This window comes from Moschus berezovskii, chromosome 9 (assembly GCF_049115385.1).
Source record: "Moschus berezovskii isolate FMDL1 chromosome 9, NW_MosBer_1.0, whole genome shotgun sequence".
NCBI lineage: Eukaryota > Metazoa > Chordata > Mammalia > Artiodactyla > Moschidae > Moschus > Moschus berezovskii.
In genome coordinates this window covers 90,279,223-90,301,321 of record NC_142468.1, presented here as the reverse complement: position 1 = coordinate 90,301,321, position 22,099 = coordinate 90,279,223, and the positions used below count along the sequence as shown (strand labels likewise).

The window sequence follows — 22,099 nt, the reverse complement described above, 5'->3', positions numbered from 1 at the left end:
CTACAAACAATAAATGCTGGTGAGGATGTGGAGAAAAAGGAATCTTTTTGCACTGTTGGGACTGTAAAGTGATACAGCCATTATGAAGAAGAGTATGGAGATTCTTTAAAAAACTAGGAACAGAACTACCGTATTACTCAACAATCCCACTACTGGGCAAAGATCCTGAGAAAACCGAAACTGAAAGAGACCTGTGTACCCCAATGTTCACTGTAGCACTCTGTACAACAGCTAGGACATGGAAGCAACCTCGATGTTCATCAACAGATGAATGGATACAGAAACTGTGGTACACGTATACAATGGCTATTACTCAGCTATAAAAACGAACACATCTGTGTCAGTCCTAATGAGCTGGATGAACCTAGAGCCTATTACACAGAGTGAAGTCAGTCAGAAAGAGTAAGACAAATATTGTATACTAACTCATGTGGATAGAATCTAGAAAGATGGTACTGATGAACCTACTTGCAGGGCAGCAGTGGAGACACAGAAATAGAGAACAGACTTGTGGACACAGCGGGGCAAGGAGAGGGTGGGACGAATTGACAATAGCAAGGAAAGATATACATTGCTGCTGCTGCTAAGTCACTTCAGTCGTGTCCGACTCTGTGTGACCCCATAGACGGAAGCCCACCAGGCTCCCCCTTCCCTGGGATTCTCCAGGCCCATATGTAAAATAGATACGCAGTGGGAATTTGCTGTGTAACACAGGGAGCTCAACCCAGTGCTCTGTGACAACCTAGAGGGGTGGGATGGGGTGGGAGATGGGAGGGGGGTTCAGGAAGGAGGGGATATATGCATATCTGTGGCTGATTCATTTCAATGTACGGCAGAAATCAACACAATATTGTAAAGCAATTATCCTCCAATTATAAAAATCAGGAAAACAACGTGAAAGACATGCACAAATATTTCAGCAAATACACACATGGAAAGATTTCAACATCATCATTAGCTATAAGGGAAATATAAATTAGAATACAATGAGATACCACGACATACATAATCAAACACTGAAAATAAAAAGCAACAATAACATAAGCTGGCAAGGATGAAGAGAAACTGGATCTCTCATATACTGCCAGTGGAAGCATAAAATAGTATGCACACTCAGGAAAACAGTTTGGTTCTTCAAAAAACTAAACACATAGTTAGGACTCAGGAAACTCACTACTGGGTATGTATTCAGGAAAAAAAGAGGAAACTTACACCCATACAAAAACCTATATATGAAAAAGAAACAAAGAAAAAAACCCTGCACATCACTGCTTATAACATTATTTGTAATAGACAAAAACTGAAGAAAACCAAAACACCCTTCAACAGGTAAAAAGGTAGAGCAACTGTGACACATGCATACCATGAACTACCACTGAGCAATAAAAAGGAATGGAACACAAATTTCCAACACAAATCATAAATAAATTCAAAAGATATCACAACAGAAAAAACAGTTGTGAATTATATCACAAAGTGCTAAATTCCTTAATTTTACAGATAAGAGAAAAACAATTTTTTAAGTCCTTGAATTTAATGACTAAACTTTTAATATGTTGACTGCTTGACAATTTTTCTTTGGTTCTGTATTTTCTCATTTCTCAGATTAAGTTTATTCTTTGAAATAAAATGTTACTTTAAGATTTCTTTTTAATGCGACCATTTTTTAAAGTCTTTATTGAATTTGTTACAATATTGTCTCTGTCTTACGTTTTGGTTGTTTGGCTGCAAGGCATTTGGGATCTCAGCTTCCCGACAAGGGATTGAACCCGCACCCCCTGCATTGAAAGGCGAAGACTTAACCACTGGACCACCACGGAAGTCCCATAAATCAATTTTTAAATGAGCAAAGTTCACAGAACAGTTCAAAGGGAAAGAGATATAACCATCTCAGACAAACTTAATCCTCACTCTTAAGAGATGCAAGTAAAAACTTCAATGTGTTACAGACACTCACCTAATCTGAAATGTTCAAAAAGTTTAGTAACACAGTATTGCTGAGGCATAGGGAAAAAAAATATTCTCTACATAGCCACTAGCATTATGAATTGGCAAAAACCTTTTCTGGAGGAAAATTTGGAAACATCTATCAAAATTTTAAACACACATTCTACTTCTAGGAATTTATCTTATAAAAATATTGGATATATTTGGACATGTGCATAGGGATATATATCCCAGAACAATCTGTGTAATACAGCTTTTTTGTGTAATATAGTTATTAATAGAAAGTAAATGTCAATCAACAGAAGAACATTTAATAAATCACAGTCCAATCAACCGCATACTAAGCAGATGCTAAAAAAAGAATGAGGCAAATATGAGGACAAAAACTTTCTGGAAAGACATAAAAAGAACTGAAAGCAACACCTGTGGTTGAAATAAAAGCAGGAGAGAGACTTCCTATTCACTATAAACTCTGGTAACTTTTGACTTTTTTATTAAGTAAAAATGCATAAAAAATGTATTTTGAGTAAAAATTAAATATAACAAATAGACCGAGCAACTAACAGTTTCATTTTGACAAAACAGAAATAGACTCACAGACACAGAAAACAAACTTATGGTTGTCAGGGGAGGGGGAGGGGGTTTAAATTAGGAGTTTGGGAATAAAATATACACACTTCTATATATAAAATATATAACCAACAAGGACCCACTGTATAGCATAGGGAACTATACTCAATATTTTGTAATAAACTACAATTAAAAAGAATATATATATTTAAATATAAAGCTGAATCACTTTACTATATACTTGAAACTATTATGAATATTTTAATAAAAAATTTTAAAAATAAAATTGCAATTTATATTACTTAATGGACACTAGTGTATGGTGATACTACTGTATACAACAACAAATGTAACTAAAATGCATAAGAAATAAATTAATCAAATTTGCCAAAGTTTAAAATAAATAAATATTCTCTACATCTTTTAGAAAAGAAAAGAGAAGAAACCAGTGCTGCCAAATTAGGAAGACAAGTTTCTAGGGAAGAAAGCCGCCTACAGAAAAAATTAGTGCTTTTGATTTCCTAAATTTCAAGTACAGAAGAGCACAGCTTGTGTTGAATCGTTAGAAGGCAAATTTTCTAAAAGCAGAGTAAATCATAAACCTTTGAATGCCCTTTTCAATACTTATCAGAGCCTGTGTCCTTGAATTTGCATCACCTGATCTTCAGGCACTGGCCATTAGGCCTGTCAAGGAAGGCAAATTCAATTATAAAAAATGAGAGGAGAAGGAAACTGTGAAACCTAATCCAATGCCAGAAGAGCCCTTGGCAGAAAACACTGGTAACCAATGTTATTAAGATGTAGCAGAAACCCTACCCACACTGCACAAAACAAGATGGATCATTTTAACTATTTAGGAATGCTGACACCATCTGCTGTCTTGTTTCCTAAGGCAAAAAATCAAGAGTGAATGAGTGAGTGAATGTGTGTGTGTGTGTAATTGGATGAATAAATATATATTAATTCAAATATTTTCTATAAATTATTCACACATCTTCCCAAGTCTAAAATAACTGTAATTTTCTTTATGCAAATGTTCTACTTTAAAAAGGAAACAGATTGACCTAGCTTTCTAAAATACTGAGACTATAAACCCTATACACTTAGGCTGTTGAACTTTTCTAGGAGTATCAATACACTGTTCCACATTGAAGAAGAACTACTCGTAATAGAACTCAGGAAAATCAAATACACATTGAGAAGAGATGTGGTGTTTTAGACCTGTGGTGTTTAATGAAAAAGACTGTTTGACAAACATTAAAACCTATATAGAAGCCACCTTCCAGACTTACAAAAAGAGTGAGGGAGGGATAAATTGGGAGACTGGGATTGACATATACACACTACTATATAAAAGAGATAGATGATAAGAACCTACTGTATAACACAGGGAACTCTACTCAATTCTCTGTAATGACCTATATGAAAAAAGAATCTAAAAACAGAGTGGATATATGTATAACTGATTCACTTTGTTGTATAGCAGAAACTAATACAACATTGTAAATCAACTATACTTCAATAAAAATTAATTTTAAAAAAGACTTAAAAAGAAAAAAGTGACTTGCTTCACGACAAACTGAAGAATGACATTAAAATGTGTCTCAGTTTCAGATTCGTTGCAAAAAAACATTAGAAAAGACTTTATTTATTGTATTTAAATAAAGTGGAGAGCTAATAAGTGTTTACTGTGGTTACCACATAAAAGGTTCTTTTGAGAGTATACAGATGAATATATCAGAGTTGATTTTGAGGAAAAATAACAAAATTTTCTTAAGAGCACACAAGAAAGTGAAATTGATTTGGATGGGAAAGGACAGATATATAAGGGGGACATCATGGAAAGTTTAATGGAAAAGGCTTTTCAAAGCACCTGAAACAGGCCTCATAGAACAAACAGGATTTTAATACTGACAGACAAAAATACACAGTAAATTAAGCATTTTACTTTTAACCACCTTTACCTCATCTCCCAATTCTTCCAGTTATTATGGACAATGAAAAGAGTTCTCTTTAATATGTGTTCCAAAATGAAGAAAGACCTTAAAATTACTTACTGTTAAAAAAATAAAATGATTATAAAAATGGATAAAAATTATCTAATAAAGTAGGGGAATGCCAAAACTATTGTTTTTAGTTAAAAACATGAACCATGCATACAATACAAGCATTCAGCTTACACTGGAACCTCTTAAACTCTGTTTAAATTTAGTGCTTACAGATAAAATGGAAGGGGAAAAACTGAAAAATTAAAGTTATCCATCATATTCTGGCCTCAAATGATCATGATGAATTAGCTAAGTACAGGTCAAAACTAAATTCTTAAAGAGTTTGCAATGATTTTAAATGTACGTATGTTGAGAAAGAAAGAGAATGCTGCAAGGCATTTAATTTTTCAGAAAATAGTTTTCTAGATTCAAAACAAACGACCTACTAGCAAAAGTCATCCTTTAGAAAATTGAATTCTACAATGAGGTAGTCACTTCAATTAATGAAGTACAGAGAAAAGTCTTTTGACAATGTTAAAAATCTTACAGATTCTTTTTTTCAATCGTTTCTGTTACTTAGCAGGGCTTTAAAATATGTTCATTCTAAACTCTTGCAGATTACTCAGAATCTTTTTTCAATCTTTTCAGAGTCTCTGAGTATTTCCATCCCACAAATATTTACTGTATCAATAAACTCCCACAAATCACTTTCTGGCGAGCTTTCTATGTATAACCAAATGGTTTTATTTTATTTCTATGATAAGAGTGAGAAACTAGAACTCTATTTACATCCCACTAAGCAATTCTATACCACCTATCATTTTGTGTGTATATCAAAAATAATGGATTTATTCATGAAGACAGGCTTCCCTGATGGCTCAGATGGTAAAGAATACGCCTGCAATGCAGGAGAGCTGGTTCAATCCCTGGGTCAGGAAGATCCCCTGGGAGAAGGGAATGGCAACCCATTCCAGTATTCTTTCCTGGAGAATCCCATGGACAGAGGATCCTAGCGGGCTACAGTCCATGGGATCGCAAAGAGTCAGATACGACTGAGCAACTAACACACACATTCATGAAGTCTGGTGTTCTATTAATACAAAGTCACCACAAACAATGAGTTAGTGAATACTGAACCATTGTTCCTAGGAGAAACACAGGGTTAAGTTCCTATAAGTCTCTGATCACAACATTTTCAACAACTGATCAATATCTAACCTTGTTTTCTGTGTGTTTCTATTTAAAGACACATAACTTGATATATATTGATAATTCATTAACACTAAGTTCACTGCCAACAGCATTGTGATTCATGCCTGAGCAAAACTGATCTAATATGTATATTTTCTCCATAATTCACATCACAGCCTTTTTGCATTTCAGAACATTAGAGACAAAACTTCAGCACTATGTGTGGCAAAAAGCACCGAAATGCAAAAAAATGTGGCATTAAGTAGAGTGCAAAGAGGACACTTGTCTATGAGCAGAAAACGAGACAACAAGGACCACCTAGTCAACCACAGGTTGAACGCTCGCCTCAGCAAACTCAAGTTTTTTGCAGCTCTGTGCATGTCTCTAAATGGCTATGCAACTGTTGTGAGAGGAGATTTTGAATTTACAAGTAAACTTAAGATAGCACACATTCACTCACCAGAATGTGCAAATAATGAGGCTCAACAACAGAAAGTTCAATTAAATAAAGCTTATGGGAAATATTTAAGCACTTCGGTCAATTGTGTAAATGCAAGGGTTTACTTATTGGATTTCAAGAATGGGTAAAACTTTATGACACTGTTCTTAAACTGTTACATGAAAACACTCCATTAAAGCATTTTATAACTTTTCAGATCACGCATAAAAAGAGAAATATTATTTAAAATACACTGGCTACTCTTTAAAAAGTCATTAAGAAGAAAATACTATATAGAAAGATAGCAAAAGCTATCTGTAGCTTTAACGTAATTTCTTATAAACTATCTCCTTCTAATATCTTTTCAGGGGAAAACCAGATGTTTACCCGCTGTTTCTACACACTAAAAAGTTCATAAGGATAAAGTATCCTCAAGTAATAAGACAAGATATTAAGCTACAAAGGCATAAAAAATTAGTGTAATTAGAAGTGCGCATATAACATACACACTTAAGCAAAGTACTTCAGTTAAATATCAATAATTTAAATGCTCAATTTTATTTATTTAAAATATTATTCAATATAACCATAATGTATATTCAGTTTGCATTTCTACTTTTCATAACAAAATTTAATAGACATGTATGTAAACATCATCTATTCACTCTGGTACCTGAAATTCATATTAGTGAAACTGAAAACAAGATATGCTAATTATTAAGCATGTTTTTGGCAGAAAAAACACTAGAAAATATGTCTTTTAATAGAGGACTTCTTTAGAACACAGAATTAACAGTCTTTAATAAAAAAGAGCTACTATATATACACATGCTCACACATGTACACATGCACATTATATACACATGTGTACGTATATATGTGTGATGTGAAAGTCACTCAGTTGTGTTCAACTCTTTGCAATCACATGGACTATATAGTCCATGGAATTCTCCAGGCCAGAATACTGGAGTGGGTAGCCTTTCCCTTCTCCAGGGGATCTTCCCAACCCAGGGATCGAACCCAGGTCTCCAACATTGCAGGCAGATTCTTTACCAGCTGAGCCAGAAGGGAAGCCCGTATGTATATATGGCCTCCAACAAAAATGGGAAGATGAACAAGGAGAAATGTCTAGAATACATTAGTAAGATAAATGGAGGAAAAAACAAGTCACAGAATACTATGTACAATATGATTCCTTCTTAAAAACGAGAAACATAACGTGCTTATATATATATACACACTAAACTGCTAATCAGGAAGGGAATTTGGCACTTTCACTTTTTATAATGAGCGTGTTTAACTTTTAGAAGTTTACAGCAGGTTCTCAACAAGTGTTTCCTTCTTAATGGCTATTTTACTAATGTGATAAAATTCATGTTGTTTGAAAATGACTCCTATAATCTTAATTTATTCATGTATTCTGCTAAATATAATTTAAAACAAACATTTCCTAGTTCAAGAATTTCTGTAAATGTTCTCAAAATTCAACACTCACCAATCCCCCAAACTGAAATGTTTACTGATTTGTAACAGGGATTGACAAATTTTTTCTGTAAAAGCCAGATAGTAAATATTTTAAGGTTTTGCAGACATACATGGTCTCTGGTGCATATTCTTCTTCGTCTTTGCCTTTACTTTACAACCCTTTCAGTTCAGTTCATTTCAGTCACTCAGTCATGTCCGACTCTCCGCAACCCCATGAATCACAGCACGCCAGGCCTCCCTGTCCATCACCAACTCCCGGAGTTCACTCAAACTCATGTCCATCGAGTCGGTGATGCCATCCAGCCATCTCATTCTCTGTCGTCCCCGTCTCCTCCCGCTCCCAATCCTTCTCAGCATCATAAAATAAAAAAAGTTCTTAGATCCACCAAAACAGGCTGCAGGCAGGATTTGCCTTTCCAGCCACAGTTTGGCAATCACTGATTTTTAACAACAAACCAGCATCTGGAAGTCTGATATTTTAAATGTATTACAACGAACGTATCAGAGATCCCAACAGGGTCAGTTTTCTTCTACCTTAAAGTAAGGGAGCATATAGCAATTAAAACTTCTAGTTGATTAATACATCGAATTCTATTAATATATTAGACACTGATCAAACAACGGAAAAACATAGTACATGAAATTTCAAGTGTTTATTAGTATTATATAACCATGATGATGTGTGTACCTGTAAGACACACATATTCACTTGAAAAAGTCAACTGAAACTGAAATACTACACATCAAAGCTCATATCTCCTTTTATAATAATTTAAACCATTTACTCATTTAAACAATCAAAAATATCAATAGTCATTTTAGATGTCATCAACCCTTAAAAATTAAAAACAATTCAGAGACTAACAGAAATTACTGGGTTTTGATTTAGTAAAGGTTACTATAAAATATTAATCAACAATCTAAATTATACTTTTTAAAACAGCTATATATTTTTGGAAAGTTTTTAACATTCACTGTGTCAGCAACCATCACTGAAGACTTGAATATACTTTTTTCCTGTCTAAAAGATAGCTTATATATATTTGATTTTGTCTAAAACTGAAAGATTCTTATTACCATCTGGATGCTACTACCAAATATAAAAGTCATTATGAATAATAATCTGGGTCACATTCAAACTCAAAAGTGAAAATGTATCCTCCAATAGTAACCAAATAACCATTATAGAATAATCTTACCTAGACTGGTGGGTTTTATCAGTTCATCCAGTAAATCATAAAATGGTAATTTTTGAAGTTTTATATCCGGATGGACTGGGTGAAGAGCTGATGTAAGATGTGGGAGTTCCAGTTCATGTTTAGGTCCCAGAAGAGAAACAGGGAGTAACGGTGATGATGCAGGGTGACCATCGTAAGTGAGCTGTGGAATGGTAGATGGAGACAAAGTTGCTGGCATAGGACTTGAATGTACGTTGGGGATGGACAAGTCCGCAGGCGTCATGATTTTCTGGGGGAACCTCCGCCTATAGAGTTCTTTAATTTTCATTTGTACAGCAGGACTGCAGCCAGCCTTTAGCAAATGCAGGGCTTTTGTGAGAAGTTCGTGTTTGCGTCCGTGCTTGTTTCTCCCAGCGTAGCCCAACAGTACTTGGAGTTCAGAAACTCTAAGGCTCATAACCATTTGCTTAGAGACAAAACAAAATGTGACACATTAGTATCCCAATAACATAATTTACAACATTAAATGACACTTTATTATAACATTTTATCCTTATGTTTTGTTTACAAAGGCCAGTTCCATGACAGTCAATTCTAGTTATTTCAAACTTAAAATCTAACCATTTAAAGTAAGTAAACAAAGAAATTTAAAATTAATGTTCATAAATCCACTAACTTCTACCTAGGGTTATGAAAGCTGTAAAATAAAGCAGACATGAGGTAGAACCACATCTCACCTCATTTCATTGTTATAATGAAAACGTCAGGTCTTTACCAAGCATTTACTAAGTCTCCAAGAGAGTACTGGGTGCTATGTGGATGGCAAAAGATAATGAGCCCTCAAGAAAATTTGTTTTCTTGGGGAAAAATTATATACATACATGTGAAACACATACACAGTCCACCTCAAGCACCAGATGTAGGCATGATATAAATATTGTAACATTATAGACAATATTGTATTCTATACTAATTTGGGGATTTATAGGTCTTAAACTATACCTTTTTTGACCCATTATGTACCAGATACATATGATATTTTCATATGGATTGTCATTAAGTCTTTATACCACCACAAGGTGTTACCCTTCCTGCTTTACATGTGAAGAAACTAGTTAAGAAAGGCTAAATAACTAAAGCCACTTAGCTACTATAATAACCAGGATTCAAACCCAGATACATGTAATTTTAACTCCCATGATCTTTCATTAAACCATTAGGAAAAGGATGAAACTGGAAATATACTATTGACTCTACTGGCAAAGCTAGGCTAAAGCGTCCAGAAATTGGGAATTCACCGTCAGTCCAGGGATTAGAACTCTGCTTTCACTGCTGAGGGCCTGGGTTCAATCCCTCATGTGGAAACTAAGATCCCACAAGTGCAGCTAAAAATTCCAGGAATTTAATCCACATGTCAAAAATGTATAAGCCTGTAGTAAAGAAATCTAACTTTGTTTAACTCTCTGTTCCCAAATTTCTTTCTCCTTTTCCCCCAACTTTTAATACTAAGAGACCACCAACAGGAAATATCAATGTATACCAATTCTCTCATTTTAAAGTTGAGGAAGATGAAACCCAAAGGGAAATAGGACCCAAGATCGTAACAGTTATTAACAGCAGAATCCTGACTTTACCATCACTGACAGAAGGTGTCAGGATGAAAGATACATGGAAGCTTACCATTTGCTCTCTATTTTCCCAACTGCTTTATACACCTGTCCATGTGTGCTCAGTTGCCTCTGACTCTGCAACCCCATGAGCTGCAGCACACCAGGCTGCTCTGTCCATGGGATTATCCAGGTAAGAATACTGGAGTGGGTTGCCATTTCCTCCTCCAGGAGATCTTTCCAACCCAGGGATAGAACCCTTGTCTCTGTCTCCTGCATTCTCAGACGGATTCCTTACCAATGAGCCATCAGGGAGGCCTCATCCCAAATACCAGTAACACAGAAGCTAAACTGGCTTCCCTAACTTATGACCACTCCCTGAAATGACATCCATTTCAAGCCAATCATCTAGAAGTTACCCACATATTATAAAACAATTAAGAAAAACAGAAAAACAAGTGTATAAAGACCTTTATATGCAATACAGGTGGTTAATCAAAAAACTGTGAGTCCTTCCCCTACCTTCTCTGGCCTGGCTTCCTCAAAGCTCAGTTTTTGTCATCCTTGCCCTTTAGGCCCGGCAGAACTAAATGATTCTCTTTTCAGTACTCTCACTGGTCATTTTTCATATCTTTATTTTGGCACTCATTTTGCTGGACTACAATTTTTTTTTTTTTTTTGGCTCTTTTCAGTTTATTGCATGAAGGAGTTACACTAGTCCAAGTTAAAAGCAGACCCCAAATGGTTACATTATACAAGCTGTGAGGTTTTTAAAATTGTGACAAGGGACAGAAGGGAAATTCTACTCATTGCAAGGAAATCCTCACTTAAGCTTCAGTGAGCCAAAAGCACTTAAAACCCATGAACCTTCAGCTGGTCGTCCTTAGCCAGTCCAATCTCTACCAGGAACTGGCATATGTTCTTGCGCTGGTCACCCTGTAGCTGAATTACTTCTCCATATTCTGGATGCTCAATTACAGTACCATTGCAGGCAAATTTCTTTTTAAACGCCTTCACTAGTTTCTTTTTATCGTAATCATCAGCGATCCCTTGGACAGTAGTAAGGGTCTTCCTGCCGTTTCTCTGTTGAATTCTTATATGGATATAATCCTCAGTGCCAGCAGGAAGCAGATCATCACCCTTACTTGCATCAGCAAAAGGGTCCAAAGAGTGGAGGTTCTGGATAGCGGACATACGTTACGATTCCTTTTCCTCAGTGGAAACGGCCTGCGGAAGGCGGCGGCGGGAGAAGGCGGGCAGGGGGGACGTAGCGTCGGGAAGCGAGGGGGCTCAAGGGGGAGGCTGCTGAGTCCTCAGCGGCGGCTCAGTGACTGGGGTCTACAATTTTATTTTTATACAAACAATTCCATGATCAGATTGAGGGCCTCATGTTACCTTCCTTCAGCTTCTAACACTGAGGCCCAACAATAATGCCTTGACAATGAATGATGAACAAAATTAGAAAGTCATACCAGAAGAAAGGGTGAGGATGGATTCTACAGGGATAAGTTATACATACAACTAAAATATAACTCCAAACGAACTTCCAAGTTCTTATGTTCATACAAAGATATAATGTAGAACTTACAAATAAATTTCACCCCAAATCCTATAAATATATCTTAGATTGCTATCAGAGGTTAAATAATTACTATAATATCAATTTCTCCCTACTATTCAACCTGTCCTAAGAGTACAGAATAGTTTTAAAGATTTTTTTATTACTTATTTTAAAAGGAACAGAGATTTCAACAGAAAAGCACTGTATTAGTAAGTAAGCTGCCACTCTTAGAGAATAATATGAATTATGCTTCAAAGATTATAGGTTAAAAATAAATTTAAGTTGACACTGGCCAAATACATTTCATTTTGCAGAGAAAACACAATAAAGTTTTCAAAACAGAATGTCTTTCTATTTCAATTCCATTCTCCTAAGTCAAACACAAACAAAAATCAATATTCATGGGTTACCATAAACTTCTCACAACTTTTGTCCTAACTCTATGGATATAAGGATTTAAATGCAGCACAGATGGATTATTGCTCTATTTTTATGGAAGAGTACATTGACAACTCACATAAAATTAAATCTTCTGACTGATCATCAAAAGAAAAAAGTTAATGGCACAGGTATAATTTTTGGTTTTGTTATCACGGGATGCATAATTAATCATAATTACTGTCCTCATTTTACACATGGAAAAACTGAGCCCTAGGAAGGTTAAGAAATTCGTTGAATGTTACACAACTACTTCTACTTCAAGCAGACTTTTATACTATGTTATTGTCTTTTAGAGAACACAAACCACATGCCTTTTAGTTAGGAAAATTTTTTAAAAGATCAATTTATTTAATACTCAAACTCAACTTCAAGTTTCAACATTTTAGCCTTAAAAAAATTGGTGGTTAGGATAAAAGAAAAATCTGGATACAAATTAACCACTGCACCTTATAATCAGATATAGTGAAAGATGAGGCTCTATCTATTGCTATTACTGGAGCAGCTTCTGAATAATCTTAAGGACTGTAATAAGCATGCAGTATTTAAAAAACCAAGTACAATAGGGTGGGAAACACAAATATCTGAAGTTATCTATTACTCAAACCAAAAACTTCAGGGAAGCATGGAGCATCAATTCACAGTGTAAAGTGTTGACAACAGAGGTAAACTAAACACATCTGAAATGTTGAAATGCAATGTATTTTAATCTTTCATGTGTTTAAAATCTCCATTTGTTAGCACTATAACAAAATGAATATTTATAACTAAGGATAACATCAACCACTGCTACTACTAGAAATCACTGCCTTCTTGGATAGCACCGTGCTGACTCTACATGCCCAAATGATGTTTTTCAGAATCCTAAGGAATTTAGAATGTCTGAGAAATGTATATATTCTGTATAGAAAGCATTCTGTGAGGAACATCTTAAAAACGAACCTTTTTAATCTGATAGAAATGCATACAGTTTTAAAAGTCAAAATTTTAGAAGGAAAACATGTCCCTTGCCCTGCCCCCATTTTTCACATTCTGAAGGCAACCATTTTCAAGTCTTTTTAGCTGTTTCTTCTGGCATTTCCCCCCTATTTCTACTATATAGTAAGTCTTTTAGAGTTATTTAAAATAACTAATATTTTAAATTTAAAAATTGTTTCCTATTAAAAGATAACAATTTAGATCTGTTACATCTCCTCTACCTCCATCTTTCTTTTTAAAAATATTTATTCATTTATTTGGCTCTTCTGGGTCTTAGTTGCGGCATGCAAGATCTTTAGTTGCAGAATACAAACTCTTAGTTGTGGCATGTGGGATCTAGCTCCCTGACCAGGGATGGAGTTCAGGCCCCCTGCACTGGGAGTGCAGAGTCTTAACCTCTGGACCACCAGGGAAGTTCTTACCTCCACCTTTCCATCATCATTTTCGGTTGAATCAATTGTTGGTGTTTACATTATTACTATGGCTGTAAATAATATTCACAGATGAGCCAAAAGTACATCATGATTACTGTTTATTTTTTGTATGACCTTATTTCTAGTTAATAACTGTACCATTTTTGTATTTGCTTAGTTTTCTATGAAGTAATAGAAACTGCTAAAGTGCAACTTTCCTCTCAACATATCCAACCATATCAGGTAAATCTCTATTTTAATTTCCTTCTTCAAAATATACTTCCTAAAACCCTCCATTAGGTTCCAAATTGAACTGCTTGCTCTCCTGGTCTGGCACAAACTGTGGTGATGGAATTTCCCTCTAACTTATGCTGGGAATTCCTTTTCACTCATCGTGTTGGACCTCGTTTCCTTGATCTCACTTCTTCCTTTCTGGATTTTCTCTTTTTAGTGGGGTATTTCCTCCAGTAGCTTCCTGAGAAGAGGGCATGGGAAGTACACTTTTTAAAAATTCCTTGTATTGTCTAAAAATATCTTCATTTACTCATACTTAGTAAGTGAGTTTGGCTCAGTACAGAATTCCAGACAAGAAAGTATGTTCTGTCAGAATTTTGTAAGGCTTTCCTCATCATCTTCGGTTAAGAAACCTGACATCTTTCCGATGGGCAATCTTTCACAGTCACCTATATAGCCCTCACAGAAGTTGCTCATGGTTTTGTTTTTAATTGTATGAACTGACCATGGCTAAATTTTTACATTTAGCGATGTATGTCCTTCAGTCCTGGGAAATTTCTTACAGTAATCTTCCTTTGACTTTGTTCTTTTTCTTCTATGCCTATTATTTAGATTATGGCCTTCCTAAACTGTCTAACTCTCTTTTGCTCTATTTTCTTTTTCCTCTTGCATTTACACCTCTTGTCTTTAGCTCTATTTTCTGGGAGATTTCCTAAACTTTATCTTCTAACTCTTCTTTTAAAATTTTAATTTCTGTGAGTTCTTTTCTGTTTGCTGAAGATTCTTTTCCTTCTACATTTTGTTCTTATTTTACATGAATTTAGTATCTCCTTTCTTTTCTCTTGATACAAATAAATTGGGTGTTTGACGTTTTCTTCAGCTGCCTGCATTGTCTCTATAATTTGAGTTCTTTCTTACTATTTTTTCTGGTCTCTGCTTCTCAGGCTTGATGTTCTCCTTGAGCAAGAGGAAATCTCTTGTCTGTACATTTATATCTAACAGTAACTGCATGCTCAGTCACTTCAATCGTGTCCGACTTCAATCGTGTCCGACCCTATGGACTGTAGCCCACCAGGTTCCTCTGTAAATGGGATTCTCCAAAAAAAGAATATTGGAGTGAGTTGCCATGCCCTCCTCCGGGGGATCTTCCCAACCCAGGGATCAAACTCGCAGCGTCTCCTGCATCTCAGGCGGATTCTTTACCACTGAGCCACCCAGGAAGCCTCGTATCTAATAGTAAGATGACAAAGATGATCAGATGAACTGTGTGAGTGACCAGACCAGGGTACTTCACTCCAGGATGATCAGGCAGGAAACTTGGCTATCATGAGGATTCCTTTTATCTGATCAATTTTGGCAGAAAGGAATCCTTCAACCTCCTGGTTTGGCAATGTAAGGTTGGCTTCCAGTGTTCTCAGAACACAGTAGGGGAATGGGGAGGGAGGAAGAAGAGGTCCTTACCATCCAATAAGAACACATTTCAACTTAATCTCTTCTCAGATATTTAAGATTTTACAAACAGACACACACACACACACACACACATACATAGACTGTGTGTCTATATAAGAACACTAGTTTGACCACAAAGGAAGGGACCATACACTGAGAAAGATAAATAATCAAGCAATAGTAACAAGTATTGTAGACTGAGTGCTTTTTGAAATTAAATAAAAACTGCCAATGTTACTTTCTCATTAGCTATGACCATATGTTATTAAAGGTCATAACTAAATTCTGAATAAGAATTAGGTACTTCCTTTTGAACCACCTAATTACCCTTGTTCACACATTCCCACTGCAGTATTTTAAAGGATTAGTCATGAAGCAGACCCTATATTACGAATCTTTATCTGGTATCAATTTATAACCAATCATAAAGCAAAATGAATTCTAAAGGTAGACAAAAGAGGCATTTAACAATGTCCTAGTATTTCATTTATACTTTTGCTTTCTATCCACAAAAAAGAAATTATCGAAAATACTGTGCATACATTAAAGATGGTACAGTACACCAAAAATATTTTATTCATTATTTTCAAAGTTGGATTCTTCTTTCAGTGGAACTGACTTTGGGATCATTTCTAATCCTTTCCATCTGAAATAGTTAATAAACAGTTGTTAGATTAGTGATTTGTCAGCAACGTCCAGTTCAACCAGAAAACCTAGTTAGACAGTTTCTACTAAAAGAGCAAGTTAGGTTGGTTACATACTTCTCCATAATCTTGTTCCACCCAGTTTCTCATCTTTTATTGATTTCTCAATATAAGATGACCGAAAAATGACCTGCAGTGCCTACTCCTCTAGCTGACTATCTTTCCTCTTCTGGTATCTTCCATCACATGGGCAGCATTTAGCTCCGATATAATGACAAAACAAAGATTCCATTCTCCTTCAAGCAAAGTACAAACCTAACATTCTGTTGAAATGGCATACCATAGCTTTGATTTTTGGTAATTTAAACATCATTCCCATTTCTGTACTACCACAAAACCGATAGATATGTCCTTTAAAAGCTCCTTCTAGATGATAACCCGAATACTAAAAATAACAAACTCAAACCAAAACAGTTTAAAATTTGGATAAAATTACTTTTATAATAGAAAAGTTTAGCTTAATTTAAAAATCAAGAATTTAAAATTCTAACACATTGCTAAACTTCTTATGCACAGGTAGGAAAAACAAAGACTTTACATAAAAAGTTGCTCTGTACACAGGTGTATAACAAACACTTTCTGGATTCACGAATGAGCCCTAAACGAGTTGTAGAAAGAGGGAATACTGGAACAAACAACACAAAGAGAGAAGCTCTTCTTCAGAGACAGGGGTGTGTAACCATATTAATTCAATTATCAGAATTAACAACACCTACTATGTGCTAGGTACAAATACAACAAATACTAGTATACGTAGAATTTGGATTCTAGTACTGACCAGGCCACTAATTTACTGAATCACTATTTTCCAGGGTCTATATTCTCATTTAAAAAAATGAGATTGACTAGAGCTTCTCAAAGGTTCCTCAAATCTTCAAAATTCTGTAATACTATAATTCTATTAAGGCTTCCCTCATAGCTCAGTTGTTAAAGAATCTGCCTGCAATACAGGAGACCCCAGTTCGACTCCTGCCTGGGTAGGGAAGATCCGCTGAAGATGGGATAGGCTACCCACTCCAGTATTCTTGGGCTTCCCTTGTGGCTCAGCTGGTAAAGAATCCACCTGCAAGGTGGAAGACCTGGGTTCAGTCCCTGGGCTGGGAAGATCCCCTGGAGAAGAGAAAGGCTACCCACTCCAGTATTCTGGCCTAGAGAATTCCATTGCACTCTGTCTGAAAGTTAAGCAGAAAAGGAGGAAGAGATAAATGTTAACAAAACAGGACTTCCCTGGCAGTCCAGTGGTTAAAATCCAAGCTTCCAATTGCAAGGGGCACGGGTTTGATCCCTGGTCAGGGAACTATGATCCCTCATGCTGCAGAGTGCAGCCAGAAATTTTAAAAACTAAATTAATTTTTAAAATATTAACGAAACAAAAAGTGAGGGAAAAAACGCATTCTGTAACTAAGCAAAATCTTTCCATCATTGCCTTCAATTTGGGTCCCAGAAAAGTGATTAGTAAAAAACCTTAGAGGGAAAGTAACAAGAGAAAGAACTATGTGAGGTACAACCTATCCAATCAAAGTCAGAGCTAGAAATAGTGGAGTTCAGACTTGAAAGTCAGGTGACAAAGCCCACAAGATGCTGTGGAGTACTGACAATCAAGAAACTAGTAAGTAATCTGAAATGATTTTTCGTGTGTGTGGCCATAATGCATGGCACAGGAACTCCCCCAATCAGGGACTGAACCTGCAACCCCTACAGTGGAAGCCAGCATCTTAACCACTCACTGGACCAACAGGAAAGTCCATGAAATGATGTTTTTAAAAACTGTAGAATCACAGGATCATAACATAAAATAGAACTTTATTTTTATTGACATATAGTTGACTTACAATGCTGTTAGTTTAAAATAGAACTTTAGAAATCCTCTTGTTCAACTCTTCATCTAATATATGAAGTTCTACTTGTAACCTCCTTAACTGATGGTCTGCTGAAACACTTAAGATTGTGAACTATGAGTTTACAATCTTAAAACAGCACACATTATTGAAAAGTTCTGTGAATTGATGCTCAATGGTTTTAAAATTTCATTCTGTTGGTAGAGACCCCTTCCCAGCCTGGTTCTTTATTCCATGAGCATTCTGCTGTCCATCATACTCAGAGTGAGTCATATAATCCAGATAAAAGTCTGACTATTCTTAGTATTATCTATCTTATTATGAACACAGCTATTTCTACCAGTGCAACCTAATAAGGCATTTTAGGCTGACTGGATTATTTTATTTAGGCAAATGGAAGGATGTTTTTATGTTATGCTTTTTTTCAGCAGGGGCAGGGAGTCACATCCACATCATATTGTCACTCATATTAAGACTGAGGTTAACTAAAACCTTTATTCAATTGTTTTCACATGAAATCCTACTACGGTAAACCCCCTCATCTTCTAATTTATTTTAATTAAAAAACAGAACTTTATATATAGTACTGTTAAACTTCATTTTTTTTATGTTTATCATTCCAGTCTTTCAAAATGCTGTTTAAGAATTACACCCTGCAGTCTCAACTGTAGCACTTACCACACAGTGTTACTTGATTTTCTAGTCTACGTCCCCCCCAGACTTCGAAATTTTCAAGGACACTTTTCTCCACATTACCTATGCTAAGTATGGCATATGATACCAGTAAATGCACTGGAGATGATGGTGATGATAAATTAATTCCTCTCGATTCTGTCATCTAACATATTCTCCCCAGTTTTGTGTCACCAACAAAATCTGAGAGTTTTGCTTCTTAAATATTCATACAGATTACCCTTAAAACTTGAGATATAACAGAGTCAAGGCTACAGAGGCCAGTGGCAGATGATAAGAAGTTAAAGATTACAAATAAGATTGTTCAAATACTTAGGAGACAGATGATTATTTTCCCCCAGGATTCTCCAATTTTAAGGTAATTATTCAATAAACATTGTCCAGGGTGCACAAGAAAAACAATTCAGGTTATTATATACCAGTCTTGACTTACACATCTCAGAGAAAAACAAGTTTAGAAAAAAATATATCCATCTTTTGGGGAGGGGGATGCCACACATCTTGTGGGATCTTAATTAGTCCCCCAAGCAGGGACTGCACTCAGCCCCTAGCATTGAAAGCACCAAGTCCTACCCACTGGATCACCAGAGAATTCTCATAAATGTTGTTTTTATTTTTAAAATTTCTACTCCATTACGGTTTATTATAGGATATCGATTATAGTCCCCTATGCTACACAGCAGGATCTTGTTGTCTATCTCTTTTATAAACAGTAGTTTGTATCTGCTAATCCACAACTCCTAATTTATCCCCCTCACTCCCTTTCCCCATTGGTAACCGTAAGTTATGTCTGTGAGTGTGATTCTGTTTTGCAAATTTATTTGTGTCATACTTTAGATTTCACGTACCAGTAACATCAAATAGCATTTGTCTTTCCCTGCCTGACTTAGTGCACATAGTATGATAATATCTAGGTCCATCCATGTTGTTGCAAATGGGCATTATTTCATTTTTATGGCTAAGTAGTATTTCATTGTGTATATATACCACCTCTTTATCCATTCATTTGTTGACGGACATTTAGGCTGCTTCCATGTCTTGACTATTGTAAACAGTGCTGGTACAAACACTGAGGTGCATTATATAAATGTCCCTAAAAATCCTGGGAATGACTGCTCACAAACTACTAAGAAATATTGGAGGAAAAAATAGGTTGCATGGAAAAGCCAAGTCCTACAGTGACAGCTTGTCTAAGTATTCTTTTAAATCCTATCAGAAACCTATTAATGATAATACCCCTTTCTTTTCTACATAAATTGAATACTTTCACCTGATTATTCTACAAGTTACAGCTAAGAGAAACAACAGAAACATCCTTTACTGCAAGGTAATATTGCTAATAAAGCAAAATTGCTAAAGTATTACAAAACTTACACAGATCATTATCTTCAGAACAGATCGTATGATAAATATTTACATGCAAAGCTTTCATAATAGTGAAAGCAAGTTTAAGAAAACGCTCATATTTTCTTTGGAGAAATTCCATTAATGTATATAAAAATGCATTTCAAGGTGAGACCAAGAAAACATACTACACACTCTTCCTGAAATTTAAGGAGGGGGGAAGATCAGCTACTCACAAGCCTCTGAGGTCAAAAAACCTAACAGCATTCATATTTACATATCCAGAACATTAAACAAATAACAAAAGTGGGGGGAGGGGGGCAAACCAATGCCAATGTTACTGTCAAGGAAGAAGTAATTTTTTTAAGCACAAAATTAGGAAAAACGTTTAATTCATATGTCTAAAGGTCAAAAAAACTAGCCAACAAAAGAAAGAAATGTACTATAATTATGCTAAAAGAATAATTTACCTTTTGTTGTTATTAGAAAGTAAAATATACACATATATTATGAGCTTATCATAATCAAACAAAAATAAAAACTCAATACCATTCCTTAAACACATAACTAATCAAATTCCAGAACATTTCTCCATATAGTCAAAGCAATAATATTCTTTAAAGTGCAAGTTCAATTCTTTCTTTCCTAAATCTACAAGGGCATAATTTTCCATTCAAAGATCAAAAACAGAGATTCTTTGACAGAGAAGAAACAATACCTATAGCTGCATCCTAAGTCTAAAATGATTAAAAAAAAAAAAGAAATTAGCTAGGCATACTGCCTAGCTTGGAAGAAACAACACTGAAAAGGCTTTTTAAAAATCTGTTCAATAAATTAGTATTCAACCCACAAAGTTCCCCTAAAACAGCAATGTTTTTCAGGGAAATGTAACTGAACTTTTATATATATTATCGTCGTTGTCATCGTCGTGAAGTCACTCAGTTGTGTCCGACTCTTTGCGACCCCATGAACTGTAGCCTACCAGGCTCCTCCCTCCATGGGATTTCTCCAGGCAATGGTACTGGAGTGGGTTGCCATTTCCTTCTCCAGCGGATCTTCCCAACCCAGGGATCAAACCTGGGTCTCCTGCATTCCAGGCAGACGCTTTAACCTCTGAGCCACCAGGGAAGCCCTATATATATATATATATATATATATATATATATATAAATCATATATATCTCTACAAATTCATATATAATAACTGTTAATATTACAATATGTTGATCCCAGCCCTTCCTTCCCCCACTTCCCCCTCAAGTCTGTTCCCTGTCTGTGAGTTTGTTTTCTATTAGATTGGTGCAAAAGTAATTACAGTTTCGAACCCTGAATTTTAAATCATTATAATTAGCCTCAAATATATCTTTATTAATGGAAAATACAAACTATTACAATCAATACATTTTTGCCAATAAGAAATAAACTTGTTTTATGTAGCATAAAAATCTGTGCTTCGGGATTCAAGGAACACTTGGAAAGTATTTTCTGTATCCTGCTGGTTGTGAAAGCATTTTCCCTGCAAAAAAGTTGTCAAGATGCTTGAAGAAGTGGTAGTCAGTTGGTGAGAGGTTGGGTGAATATGACAGATGAGGTAAAACTTTATAGCCCAATTCATTCAACTTTTGAGTCACTGGTCGTGTAAAGTGCAGTCAGGCACTGTCGCAGAGAAGAACTGGGCCCTTTCTGTTGACCAATGCTGGCAGCAGGCCTTGCAGTTTTCAGTGCATCTCATCAATCTGCTGAGCATACTTCTCATATGTCATGGCTGCACTGAGATTCAGAAAGCTGTAGTGGATCAGACCAGCAGCAAAACACCAAACATTGACCATGAATCTTTTTTGGGGGCAAATTTGGCTTTGGGAAGTGCTTTGGAGCTTCCTCTGAGTCCAACCACTGAGTTGTTTGTTGCTGGTTGTTGTATAAAATTCACTTTTTGTCACATGTCACAATCCAATCAAGAAATAGTTCACTGTTGCACAGTGTAAGAGATGACACTTCAAAACGACAATTTTTTTTATCTGTGGTCAGCTAATGAGGCA

General features: G+C 35.6%; 1 protein-coding gene, 1 non-coding gene and 1 pseudogene across 4 annotated transcripts in view; all 3 read right to left on the bottom strand.

The window, feature by feature from the left end:
* The window catches only part of PIAS1 (protein inhibitor of activated STAT 1), a 129,228-nt gene that overhangs the window by 83,087 nt on the left and 24,042 nt on the right, over nucleotides 1-22,099 (bottom strand). For all 3 annotated transcript variants that reach the window (XM_055436516.2, XM_088839934.1, XM_088839935.1), the window contains exon 2: nucleotides 8,820-9,264. In XM_055436516.2, the coding sequence (XP_055292491.1) occupies nucleotides 8,820-9,264 (445 nt within the window). The remainder of the gene's footprint in view (nucleotides 1-8,819; nucleotides 9,265-22,099) is intronic.
* Nucleotides 11,070-11,614, bottom strand: LOC129562983 (eukaryotic translation initiation factor 1 pseudogene; annotated as a pseudogene).
* TRNAS-GGA (transfer RNA serine (anticodon GGA)) lies at nucleotides 21,117-21,188 on the bottom strand. Its single transcript has one exon. It is a non-coding gene; the product is annotated as a tRNA-Ser (tRNA).